The sequence below is a fragment of the Protomyctophum bolini genome (assembly GCF_963924005.1).
Source record: "Protomyctophum bolini genome assembly, chromosome: 7".
Lineage (NCBI taxonomy): Eukaryota > Metazoa > Chordata > Actinopteri > Myctophiformes > Myctophidae > Protomyctophum > Protomyctophum bolini.
This window is the reverse complement of record NC_137868.1, coordinates 37950291-37964222: the sequence shown is the minus strand read 5'-3', so window position 1 is coordinate 37964222 and position 13932 is coordinate 37950291. Positions and strand designations below refer to the sequence as shown.

The window sequence follows — 13932 nt, the reverse complement described above, 5'->3', positions numbered from 1 at the left end:
AAAACACAAATATTATAGGTGCAGTAGAGTTACATTTACAAAATCATGGCATGTGTTTTCATGGTACAATAGGCATGTCACTCAGTACTCTATGGGTATAAGTAGCAGCGCCTCTGCCATATATGACGGCTGCACACACACACACACACACACACACACACACACACACACACATACACATCATCATCATCATGTTTCGTCAAGATCGTGGATTTCACAGACTTTCCGGTCCTTCATTGCCATCCCCAGTTCCTGCTTAGGGCTTACTGATGCCTGTGTCCCCTATAGAGCGCCGCAGTCCCTCCCCCAATGTTTTGGGCCGATCAAATCATTAGAAAGAAGAAAAGAAAGTCAGGAGACAACACTATTTGTTTTGTTTTTCGTCTTATAAATTATTTGATCGGCCCAAAACATTGTGTTCATTGTCACGATCCGTGTTGGCTTTGTCCGCGGCGTAACCGTCTTTAAATAAATTAAATAAGAAGTGCCGATGGGAGAATGCATTGGGCTTTCATTTCCTGGGCCACTCGTTTTTCTGAAAGGGGGAGGGACTGTGGCGCTCTATAGCGATGACATCAGGGAACGACAGTGTTCTACCTCTGGTCCGCCCTGAGGCAGGACTCCAGAGAAGAAGGGAAGATATAACCGCATTGTCAGCTCTGTAGCAGTGGCCGGAAAACTGTGTTCTTCTGGATCGGACTAGTGAAGAAACACGGGGAAGGTTGCCGTATATTAGATTAGTCGATGGGTGGCTCTTCCAAGACACACACACACACACTCAAAAATCATTACAACCCTTGTGCTTAAGTCAACAACTCTGCTTAATTGACTCCAAAGGCACTTCACTTCACATTATGGTGTGACTTTCTTTTTTTTACACTTTCTTTGAGAAACTGAATGACCTGGTGACCTATGATGACCATCCATGACATGCAGTAATTTTAATTTACTGACAGGTCGGAGGTCAAGAAATTCTACAGAAAAAGGTAGAATCTCAAGAGGGGGAAGTGCACCGGATTGTCTGGTTGAGTCATTAGGCGGGAACCCCTTTTTGTAACCCTAGTCCTCAACTTCTGGACAGGAACCCCTCTTGGGGTTCTGTACAGTATTCAAAAATTACAAAAAATGTATGCTGCTATATAAATATTTGAAGTTGTTCAGAAAACCTAAATCAGGATTTAGAGGGCGTTTTTAGAATCGGCCTCAGTCCAAAATGGGTTAAGAAATGATTAGTAGGCCTAGTCAATGGACCATTCATTGTTTGAGAAACACGTGGGATGTATACAGTACACATGGGATGCATATAGCAAGTGTTACAAAAGCATTCATCTTAGCCCATGTCCCCACCCAACACAACAGTGGTCCCCAGGTTGATTCTAAGTCAGGGTGGTGGTCCCATGCAGGTCCCTCATTCACAAGCAGTTGAAAACTCCTGCTGTACAATGATACAACACGGATGGAAACGTGACCCTTGGACTCAAGTCAGATTTAAGTAAATGTCTGGGTTTCCGAGGCTAGATTTAAGTTGACTAGAGTTGGCTTGTCTGCTGTGAAAGTTGACTTTCCTGTGTAATATTATACACACAGTTAGCCTTCCAATAAAACTACAGTAGTGAACTACAGTATTATAAGTAGTATAATCTTGGTGAGTAGTGTAAAGGGCATAGTGTAATATTGATTAATATGATAGGTTTCAGATTAACCATTATCCATTAACCATTAACCTGTGCCAGTGAGACAGATGAAAGTGGTCAGGTAAAGGAAAAGATACGTCCTATCTATCTCATCTTGGATGAGGTTTGTGTCTTTCTATAACTATTGTGTTTGTCTACATTATTTTGAAAATAATTGATTTACTAGTTCACAACGTTCAGGACAGCTAGAACTGTCAGGGAGGCAGTGGATTTTAACCCTAGGTGGATATCTGAAAGGGAACTACCGGTAACTGCATTCATAGTTCAAACCAGTCTAGTCTCTATTTCTCAATCACTGTAAAGTCAACAAGGATTCAAGGAACACCCTTTTATCCAAACTGGTGATCAGATGTTTCTACACAAGCAGGGAGAGGCATGCAGTATTATATGACTCACCATTCTATCACCATATCTATACACGTGGCAACATTTTGTGAAAAATAAATATGTGAATAATATACTTCAGACAGTCAGTCTATCCAATCAGCCTCTCTGGAAGATACATTATATTTACTAATATTGTTATATCCTACCACACATTAAATTAATTGTTGCGTATTCATTTGGGGTTTACGGCCATTATTGGATTTGGACTGCAAAGAATCTATGACTTCTAGTAGAAAACTGTAAAAAACAAATAGCCTACATTCTTCACACGATTCAATCAAAAGTCACACACAATTGTGGGTCTCCGTTGGCCCAACCTTTCAGAGGGCCCACAACCTTTGGACCCCTGAGCACTCTGTACTTTTCCCCCTATACAATTATTTAAATTCTTTGTAAAACTCCTCAAGTCAGAGGATATTAATAACATCTGGGAATACATTTCTTACCAAGGAGATATAGGATAATCTGTGACCGCTGCTGAAATTCATTTTTCATTTTGACAGGTCAAACTAGGGGGCTTTCATGATTCTGAATCCATTAGGACACTCCTTGGGCTAAAAACGGCCATAGCCTAAATGTGATAATCAGACCTCATAACATTTATTCCCAGATTGGACATTCTTCTGATAATATTCCCTGGCTATCAAGTGTTCTATATTTGTAATTACTCCAAGTAAACACACGAGGGCCTATGAGGTTCAGTGTTCAACAACCAAAGTCAAAGATTGAAACAGAAAGACATAAAATATTAACAAATAACGATAAAAAATATATATATTGCAGGTAAATTCATATATCACAGTCGCTCTGTTATTCTTAGTAAAGCTATTGCTTTTAATTTAAACAAATGTAGACCTATCAATGGAATATGACTGTACCACGGCCCATGATGGCACACTCTGTTTATTTACACATTAGTATTGCTGGAAAACTGAGGTGAAGCAACCGTGAGCACAATTTTCGCCTTCCCTAATTTGAGGGGGAAGATTCATTGTCGAAGATTAATTGTCGAACCAAGATTAATTGTTTGTGTGTAACATACACAGTAGGTTTACACTGTAAACCTACTGTGTACCTACTGTGTATGCAGAATTGTCCAAACAAAAATGAAAGCATACCACAGCTGCCATCTAGTGGAGGATTTTGACAAAAAGTTACACCTGTTGAATTCCTTCTGTTTTCGTTCACTATGACTATGATAATGGCATCCATCTGAATTACGTACAGTAGGATACTCTTTTTTTATTGAGTAAAAGTATTAATAGCATGCACTTCACCATGTATACATACTCTGTTTAAAGTACAAGTCAGGTATTAAAGAATGTACTGAGTAAAAGTAGGCCTACAAAAGTATTTGGCATCAAAATATAGTACCAAAAGTATGCATTACACAAAACGTAGGCACAAGTTTCCAAATTTATACAATCCTTTTAAAATAGCCGATCGGCTATTTTTAAATAGCCAAAGTAGTATAGTGTATGTTTGTATAGTATATGTTTTCAATCAAAATCTACAAAGTAGGCGTAAGTAAAAGCAGGGGCTACAATATTTGCCTCTGAGATGCAGTGGAGTAGAATTAAAAGTAGCCTTGAAATTTGTAAATTCTCCACTAAAGTAAAACACATGGCACTTAAGTAAAGTTGAGTAAATGTACTTAGTTACTACTTTGCACCACTGTGAGTGATTAAAAAAAATTGGGGGACATTTTTATGCTTTCAAAATTCAGTCATACTGACAGAGACAGGAAACTAAGGGCAGAGATTCAAGACAAGAGAGGAGTCGGATTCAAACTCCTGACACTTTTAAAGTTTGTTTTAACATAGGCCTACTACTCACTTCATTTTTAGAACATTTAGTTGAGCCAATGTTAATTTTTAGTTATTTCTCAGACGCAGATATAACCTACCTCTTTTAAAATCAGGCTTAAAACATTGTTTCTCAACGCTCTGCTTGTTCATTTCTCCATTTCAGCTGTTGCAGCTTGTATGCGTTTGTGTGTGCTTGTGTGTAGCCAGTAGCCTACAGTTGCTGATCCCACCACACCAGACTCCATAGTCCTCTGAACAGTTGTCAGAGTTTAGGAAAAGGGAACATTCATTATTTTACCACCTGGTTTACTCAGCTGTTCTAACCCCATCAGCCAGTACTTTCTGTGAACTTGTTCTCATGTCATTAGCTGGATCCCACCAGCAATTACTACCAATCTTCAAATTAATTTCATTTTTATAGCGCTTTACCAAGTGCTCAAAGCGCTTTACAATGGTTCATTCATTCATACATTATTGGTGAAGTGGCGAACTGTCGACGCCAGCGTCCTCACTTCCCAGATTCACACACCAATGGTGGCAAACTTACCAACTGATTGGAGGCAATGTAGGGTTCAGAGTCTTGCCCAAGGACACTTCGACATGTGGACAGGAGGAGCCGGGATTCGAACCGCCGACCCAGGGATCATTGGACGACCTGCTCTACCTCCCGAGTCACAGCCACCCTAGAAAAGAAACCAGGTGCTCGATGAAGGTGAAAAAAAATCACACCCGTGTGAAGTGAGTGGTGCAACTCCGTGTAGGGTTCCCCGGGGGGTCCCCAGAACATCCAGACCCCCATGAATGCGCCCAGGGGGCAGGGCCGTTTCCGGTGAGCCGCCCCGCATCCGAAACGGTTGAGAAATGACAGTTACCGTGTGGGGGTCCCCAGAGGTCCCCGGGGGGTCTCCAGAACATCCAAACCCCCATGAATGCGCCCAGGGGGACGGTTGAGAAATGACAGTTACCGTGTGGGGGTCCCAGGAACATCCAGACACCCAGGAATGCGCCCAGGGGCCGGGCCGGACCGGGACATTTCCGGCAAGCCACCCTGCATTCAAAACGGTTGAGAAATGGTGAAAACCAACAAAGCTAAGGGACAGACCCATGGACACACATAGCTGTCTATAGGAGTGGTTGCACCACTCAAAAAGAATAATGTAAAGTAGGCTGGTGCTTCAAAGATCAGTGGGACTAGAATACTAAAGACAAGGCGGCGATAGTAGCACAACTAGCCCGGATGAAGACTCTGTTAAGAGTCGAAACATGTTGGCTTCTCTTAACTTTTATAAATAAAGTACATCTTTAGTACTACCGATCTTCATTCATGTATTTACTTTATTTCACTGTCTAGTACTACTCTGCTTATTGTGTTGCGTTTAGCTGTAAGCTGACATTCATCATCATTTGTTCCACATTTGTGTAATTTTAATATTATGAATTGGACAAAATAAAATCAATGAAATCATGTTTAATTTCACGCCACTTACTGCTCAGTTCAACATTTATAAACCTTGAAAAGAGTAGTTTCAGGACATAAAAAAACAACCAAAAACATTCTACCAATAACAGAAGATACAACTCACCGGATCTGAAGGTAAAATTCCTTTTATTCAACCTAAAGGATTGCAATATTTTGAATCGTGCATTTTAAAATGCAAGGTAAAATAAGTGATGCCCTTTCACTGACACATTCAATGTAAAATGACATCAAATGCCATTCTTAACAATAACATCTTTTCAAAAAATGTTCCTTTTTAACAGTTCAAGTATAAAAAAGTCAACATCAAAGAATCCATTTGAGATAACAAAAGTAGTTATTGAAAACGATGACAAAAATACTTATTGCTACTTTTTTTACTCTTTGTTCATTAATAACACAAAAGACTCATACTTGGTAAAGTCTTATCTCCAACACATGCTCTTGTTCAGTAGAATTGCAGTATCATGTGGTCTCATTATTCAGGAGAGATAAAAGGTGTCTGTACATATTAAAACATGTACACACCTTAAAAAGGTTCGTAATTGTAAGGCTTCATAATAAATATGCAGATATCAACATTAAAAAAGGCACAGTAGATGTAAAAGTTTCACGCTCAAGCGTGATCCTACGCCCCTTTCTGTCAAACATAGCCAAGGTGCAGCTTAAAGCAGAGAAAATTGAGAGCTTTCATCATGCTTCAGCTGTTGCTTCAGCCTCTACTGTCAGCACGCCTTGCTCCGAGGGCTAATGGGCATGGAGATATCCAATCTGCACCATGCTTGTCAATATGCCTTTACAACACGCAGCAAAAGGACGAGACGTTTAACAAAACATTGACCATTCGATCATTCTGGGTAATTGCATAGCTGTTTTCCCCCCAAAAGACACAAAAGAACACTGGTCGGACAATCACATGCTGAAGATTCTTCAGTGATATAAAGTTTCTTATGATGTGTATGATATTTTAAATTAAGTACTATTTGGTTTTCAAAGCACCAGAGGGGACTGATCATAAGACTTGAATGCATTCCCAAATGTCATCCAAAACCTTTTACAAATTGAAATGCAGCATACAGACAAAGTTCACTAACAGTTGATATTATGAGGTTCAGTGAGGCTACTTTAAATAACCATTTCTTAAATATTTTCCAGACAAATAAATATTAAATACTTAACAAAACAATCATAATATACTGATTTTGATTGAATAGTGACATTCAGTCATACTGGTGTTCCAGGCTCTTTGGTAGAGAGTGGGGTAATGAACACAGGAACAGACAGCCATCGACAAAACAAGGACCATCACATGACTCCTCCTGCAGCCCTCCACCTCTTTTCTACATTGTCCTGCGGGGGAGGGGGGTTGAATGGACCCCGAATCCACCACAAACCAACCGACGCCACTTTCCTTAAGCCAATTTATGTTTCGTCACTCGATAACAAATGCTGTATTTCAACCGGGAAAAAAGTAGTCGTCGGGTGACAGTTTTTTCCCGGCCGAATATACAGCATTTTCTGTCGAGTGAAAAAACAAAAGCTGTGTAAATCGGCCTCAACTCTTCCGTTGCGGTCCTTCTTACTGCATGCGGTCCGTCTGAAGCTGCTGAGGCTGGTACTGGCCAAAGGCGGCCGCGGCCGCCGCAGCCGCCGCGGCTCCAGGGGTGGCGGCGCCGGCCAGGGGCTGCTGGACGGCATAGCCGTATCCCGCGGCGGTCATGTACCCGGAGGGCGCCGGCGAGGCCGCGTACGGGTACTGCTCGTAGGCGGCCGCCGCCGCGGCCGCCGTGGCCGCGGCGGAGTACTGGGCGTAGGCCGCGCCCGTGTAGTCCAGGTACGGGGAGGAGGCAGCGGCCGCCGCCGTCGCCGTGGCGGCCGACTGCTGGACGAGCTGCATGCCCATACTGCCCATACTGGGCTGGATGAAGCTCTGCGGGTACACGTAGTGGGCAGGGATCCTGCGGGGGAGACATGGGGCGAACCAACGTATAGGGTCAGGAGGGCAGAGGAAAACGCTGACCGGTACCAAATGTGACAATAGTGAGAGAAAAGTGAGGAGACTGCAAAGCAGGCGCCACACAAAGTACATCAACCTCAGTCCTCAGTTCAACAACACAGCAAATCCATTCTTTAAAAAAAAACAACCGAAAGGCCCTACCTAGAGAAGGAACACTAAAATAAAAGCAGAAAAGTGCAGCTTTGAAATTTAAGTAAAATAAATATATACAAATAAGCATTTGAATCTAAATGTGGCATTAAAATGAGACAGCCCGGCCCTGCTGACAAGACTGAACACTGTTTTTCTCACAATGCGAGCTCATCACAACACAACACAACACATCAAGAAAGGATGTAAACTGTGCTTATACCAGTCCACATACTGTCACAACAACACCACACATACAGGCATGCCCACACGTGTTAATAGATCCTTAAACGCAACCAAAAACTGAAGTAGAGGAGCTTTGCAGGAAAATGAGGGACTCTACCTCAGTGTAAGAGTAAGTGAATGCAAAAATTAGTGCTATCAATATAACACTTCAAAGTGAGTGGGTCGGCTGTAGTCAATGTGCTCTTAAATTGGACAAGATAGTGTCAAAAATTCACTGAACTAATAAGTTCAGTATCAGAAAAAAATGATTTGCAATGAAAGGGTTAGCTAGAAAGTGTGTGGTATAAATGGACAAACACAAGCCTGTTTATCCGGGTAGATTTTACACAATTTACACCAATGCATTCCGTTCCCTGCCGTTATGTTAAATATGTTGAGGGGCAGGTGTTGAGAGTTTTAAATCTTTCCATAGATGTGTTCTCTCTGAGCTACTTGAACTTCCACATATATACACCCTCCCCCCCTGCCCAAACACACAGACATACACACGCCAACTTGACTGACAAGAGAGGCTGGGGGCATGCTATTTTCTGCTCCCCTTGTCATCCCAAAAGGACAAGCTGATCTCTCCGGTAGCAACACATGGCATGGCACTCATCAAGTCTAATGGCTGCCTGTGGTGATCCACTGTCCCCACGCCACGACCTTATCGCTTTACCTTCCTTCTTCTGTTACCTAGTCACCTAGCCTGTGCACAATCTTATTGTTGTAAATATTGTTTCCTATATATAAATATATATATATGCAACCACACAGCACTGTTTGGACTGTTCAAGAAATTGGCTAAATGCTAAATGGAGAAATGAGAGAGAGAGAGAGAGAGAGATAGTTTCACTGCTAGAACAGCTGGTCTGACTACAGCCCTCCCGATAACATGAAACGAGGTGGACATTTTGTGGTTGTGAAAGGTCCACAGCTAAATAAAGGTTCTTTGTAAATCACTGGAACACATGGATAATCCTCAGCATATACCCAACCGTCTCCAGGGCACATGGCTCAGCCCACCTGTTGTCCACAGGCGAGCAGCGGACCCTGTCTGGGACATACATTATTAACGACGACGCTGAGTGACTCCCGTTTTCCATCTGAATTTGAGAGGCCATAGAGATCATTGTAGTCAGCAGCTGCTGCTGCCGAGAGAGCACTAAACGTCTCCAGTACACAGTGTGGTGAGCAGATGACTATACCCACCCTGCTTAACTTATCAGTTACTTACAGTAGGGGGAGGTCGGCCTGTCTTCTGTTACAGAACAATAGCTTCATCACTGTGGTGATAACTATTTACTTGTCTTGGGTTCCATTTTCTACACTGCCACACACATGCCTCACTTTGCCATACAACTGATAGCTATGGAAGACCGACAATGGCACTGTCTGCACAGAATAAAAGATGTTCAATGTACAATATCTGTAAAGGTAAGCATTGAGTGAAAGCAATGGGTTAATGAAAAGGAAAAAAACAACAACACAGCATCATTGGTAAATCAAAGGAAAACTTAAAACAGGAAACGGAACTCCAGCATGCAAGCCAATGGTAGTTTTGTTGTCGGGGATAAATCATAAAATGGACACACTGTAAGTGGTCACATCCCGCCCTCAACAACAAAACAGAATCAACTTGATGTTAACTGAAAACTGGGAAAATAAAAGACCCGGCAGGCTAAAAGCACAACCAACCATTGAAAATGGCAGAGTTACGATTCCCTGTCAAAACTCCCAAGTCTGCACAAAACAAAATAAAGGGAAAAAATGTCTGCCCCCAACCTCCCCCACTGCAAGAAGAAATAAGCACACGAGTTAAGCCGAAAACCACTTCATACAGGAAACAAGGCACACACCAATCTATGTACTATTGAAAAATAAAACTGAAAGAAAAATAGACTCCCATGCATCTAGTCACCATTTATGTTCGTTTGAGTATGTCACAGTTACAGGTAACAGCTTATAGAGTGTTCTGCCCCAACGCAGACTCAGCTATTCCTCAAACCACCACCATGTACCTTCATCAGCTATTTTAACCCTTTAAGCCTGTCAGATCAAGAAAGAGATAAGACAACAGAGAGTCAATCCTGATGTTCACGTCCGTCCACACTCCACAGTCATCACCACCACCAAGCAGAGGGTCACACATCCACAATCACACGTCCTCATTCAGGATTAAAGGGGGTGGACGTTGAAAGACAAACAAACAAAACAAACGTACACTTGTAAAGGACCATACCAGTGGTCAGCATGTGGGCTAAACCCATTGACCACAACTCACGGTATGCTTTATTGGTGACCGTGTTTTCAAAGTATACCATAGTATTTATATTAAAAGAAAAGAAACAAATGAAGGGAAACCAGTGGATTTCGTTCATTTTGGCACATTATTAAATTCAACCTGTAGGGACTTGCTTTAAATAGGTAAGTATTTCAACACAAACTTTCAGTTAAGATATTACAGTTTCATTCAATGCATTTTAAGCGTGGCTTGATTTGAAAATGTCAAAACTTTCTAGCAGAAATTTGTCCCTGGAGAAAAGGTTGATTTATGAACAAAATTTGAATGTCCATTGACCACATACTGACATTTAGCCCAAATTAACTCAATTATTCCGTTTAGTTTGATAACATTTTAATATGAATATGGAGAAAACCTGATATCTAAAAAATAAAACCACTAACAGAAACATGGTTTCTGTTAAAGGATATACACAGAGGCCCAGAGCTGTGAGCACTGTATTAAAGGTGGTATGGTCCTTTATTACAAACAATATTGTTCACACAAATATCACTACAGAGAAAATGATTTAAAACATGGGATGACTAGCTAAGCTACTAGTACATATTACATTTCTTTCAATATGACATCCTTGAACTAACTGATATAATAATAGTACACAAAGAGAGTAATGACAACAGAAATGTTTTTGGGGGCTGTGGACAATGTGTAAGTTGTGCAGTGTCACATACCCATAGGGTCTTTGGATGAAGGCTGGGTGGATCTGAGGCACACCAAAGGAGAAACCTGGAATGGGACAGAGATTGTGTTGAGGTCATTCATTCATGTACGATACTCTCAACTAATGCATTTGAGATTATTTTATTCCATTAAGACCAGAGGCCCATTCTAGAAATACCTTCGGTAGTTCTTTAATTAATACACTTTGAAGATCTTTCGAAAATGTTCCAAAATAGCAGTACAAGCTCGAAGTGGGGCACAAAGTGCCACGCTGTGAGCTTGCATTATATCTGCTGTTTTTGAATAGCCAACGCTAAATAATTGTTTATGTTATCTTCTTGATACTGGAAAACCCAGAGGAACACAGGGAGAACACGCAAACTCCATACAGAGGCCCCAGTCAGGTTCAAACCTCAGGCCTTCTTCCTTCCTGTGTGCCAAACGTGCTAACCACTGAGCCATTGTGTAACCGTACTCAACTATTTTGGTTCCGTGCATAACTGTAGCCCGCCCCAGAGTTTCCAAAAAGGTGGCAAAACCCATCCATTTCCGGTTCAAGTCCGCTGCCGAGCCAATCAAAGGAAGCTGTGGACCGGAAGAGGAAACGCACAGAACCTGTTTATTGTTTATTGAGCGACTTCTGAATGAACGAACTGTCCACCGGGCACCGGCAATGTCGGCATGTCAGTTAAGATTCTTACCTTGCTGCATGACCCTGGGTTTGGCACCGAGGTAGGCCAGGTTCACATTGGCTTTCCTGCCATCAATGATAGGGTTTGGGTCCTTACAAGCTCTGTCAGCCGAGGTCCGGTCCGCCATAGTCACCTAGAAGAAGCACAGATTATTATAGATCTCAATCCAACTTTACGGTCTAAATGTGAATTCACACTAGCAGTGCGGTCTTGATGCCAACAACATTATGGGCCATTTTGGTCAGTTGTTCTCATTATTTTAATTTTAAAGGACCTCCCCCATTATAGCGGCCAGTTACTGACCTGTAAGGATCCATTTGGAACCCCCTCAAGGAACCATGACTGTCCACTTTGAGAACCACTGGTAGGCTAATGGGCAAGTATAGTCTTGGTCAAGAAAACTTATGAAAGAACATTGTCAGTCAGGAATGGCCATGATTTGCTGAGTCAGTATTTGAAATAAACAAATAGATATAAAATAAAGGCAGGGTATGTAGGACAATTTAAGCCTATTCTCAACAGCAGCAGTGCTCTAAATTATTAGTGCTCTAAATTAATAATAGCTCCAAGGCTCTGCTTGTGTAAAAGACTAAAAGTGCCATTTACTATCCTTAGTTAATGCACCATATTCACTTAACCAATTGCAACCAACATGTGACATGTCTATATTTAACTTTGTTGCTACCACTGACAGTGAATTGGTAGACCAGTTTATTTGTTGATAGCCTGTAAGCCTACCATTCAATGCAAATGACACCATCAACTTGCTCGGGCTTCGCACACACACAGTCAACAAGCAACGTTGATGACAATGACACCACAACGAACGAAAGACAGCATGCCGCCGTGTTATTATTATACTTACGAATCCATAACCTCTGGATTTGCCCGTCTGTCGATCCGTGATGACAACGGCCTCTTCGATGTCACCGAACACCTCAAAGTATTTCCTGAGACTGGAATCCGTCGTGTGGTACGGAAGACCCCCTACAAAGATCTTCGTGTAGGTGGTGTCCTTCTGTGCAGCGTGCATCATTTGCGCGTGGTAGTGGTCGGATTATTCCTCTCTCTACGGTGTGAATGATAAACAATAATAACAATAATCGGATGGAAACGCGCGTGGTGCCTAGAAGAGCAGAGCAGACTGACTGGTATTAAACCCCGGAGAGAGAAGTGAGAATGATCGAGCACCTGTTGGGATGAACCTATAGCACTCGCAGTGTGATCAGCTCCCCAGGGGGGCGTCAGGACTTTGTGAACTCCTCCCAGTCCCAGTCATTCTACTCCAAGGGGGGGGGGGGGGGGGGGGGGGTTGTGTGTGTGCGTGTGTGTGTGTGTGTGTGTGTGTGTGTGTGTGTGTGTGTGTGTGTGTGTGTGTGTGTGTGTGTGTGTGTGTGTGTGTGTGTGTGTGTGTGTGTGTGTGTGTGTGCGTGTGTGCTATCCACCGGCTGTCACACTTGGCCAGTGGACCAGTCAGTAAAGTGACTCGGCCACATGTTGCTGGACAAGTCGATGCACGAGACAAGTGTCAAATGTTAATAGCATAATAAAAACTCTCTTTTATTATTATTATAATAATAATTATTATTATTATTATTATTAAAACCTGGACATTTTGTATTTATCTTTTTCCTATGCAAAGTAACTTTGAGTACATGGTAAATCACAAGTTAGTATTAGGCTATTATTATGCCTATTATAATTCTTCTTATTGTATTCTTATGCTGTATCATTATTGTTGTTGTTGTTAATGTAGAGACGACATACAATGATCCCAAGCCATCACAGATGGCTCTAGCCAATGCAACCTTTCTGTGTTTTATTCAATCAGGTGCTGTTAACCTATCATTTTGTGCACTGTGTGACAAACACTGCAGTAGCCTACTTGAACCGTTTTACAGACAGACAGTGTGACAGGTGTTACTTTATATAAGTGATTATGGGGTCAACAGCTGACTCCCCAATCAATCTCACAATAGCAGCGTTGCTGCAGCCTTTGGAATTTTCTTCAGCAATACCACTATGAAGTCTTGTCGGTGTGTATTTCATGCATGTGGGGCAACCTACCTCACTATAAATACCTGTACATGTTGATGTTCATGATGTGCTAAAAACACATCCCACCACTTTGCTGTTTACCGTAAAGCTGGACAATAGGCCTACAGCTTAGAGCAGTGGTTTCCAAACTTTTCAGCCCGGGACCAAACTAGTGAAAATATCTTCTACCTTTTCTAATTTGTTAATTCAATTAATTTGTTCTAATTTCTGGAAGTTCTTTGATTGTTCTTTCGTTTCGTCATGACATTATTGAAAAAATGTAGGGATGTCCCGACTCCCAATCATGTTTTTTTGCTCCCGATCCAATTGTGATGATCATTTGATTTTGAGTACCGGTATCTGCCGATACCGATTTTCCCGATCCGATATTTATATTTTTATACACTTATGCCATATCCACAATAGTACAATATCCAATAATACCCAGTCTAATATCATGATATGGATATAATATTTATACTAGGGATGTCCCGAGCACGT

At 41.8% G+C, this 13932-nt stretch overlaps 1 protein-coding gene across 1 annotated transcript; it reads right to left on the bottom strand.

The window, feature by feature from the left end:
• Positions 1-5342: 5342 nt before the first annotated feature.
• On the bottom strand, positions 5343-12621 carry LOC308318221 (RNA-binding protein 24-like). Its single transcript, XM_080767677.1, has 4 exons — positions 12260-12621; positions 11404-11527; positions 10714-10768; positions 5343-7324 (listed from the first exon to the last, which is right to left on the bottom strand). Exons 1-4 carry the CDS (start codon positions 12428-12430, stop codon positions 6946-6948), a joined length of 729 nt encoding a protein of 242 aa, XP_080623803.1. The 5' UTR covers positions 12431-12621; the 3' UTR covers positions 5343-6945.
• Between the last annotated feature and the right edge of the window lie 1311 nt (positions 12622-13932).

Excerpts from the sequence above, each read along its gene's own strand:
- LOC308318221 (XM_080767677.1), bottom strand. The coding sequence starts at position 12,430 with ATGATGCACGCTGCACAGAAGGACACCACCTACACGAAGATCTTTGTA. Across the intron at positions 10,769-11,403 it reads ACCCAGGGTCATGCAGCAAG|GTTTCTCCTTTGGTGTGCCT; the intron begins GTAAGAATCTTA and ends GTCCCATTCCAG. Across the intron at positions 7,325-10,713 it reads TTCATCCAAAGACCCTATGG|GATCCCTGCCCACTACGTGT; the intron begins GTATGTGACACT and ends TCTCCCCCGCAG.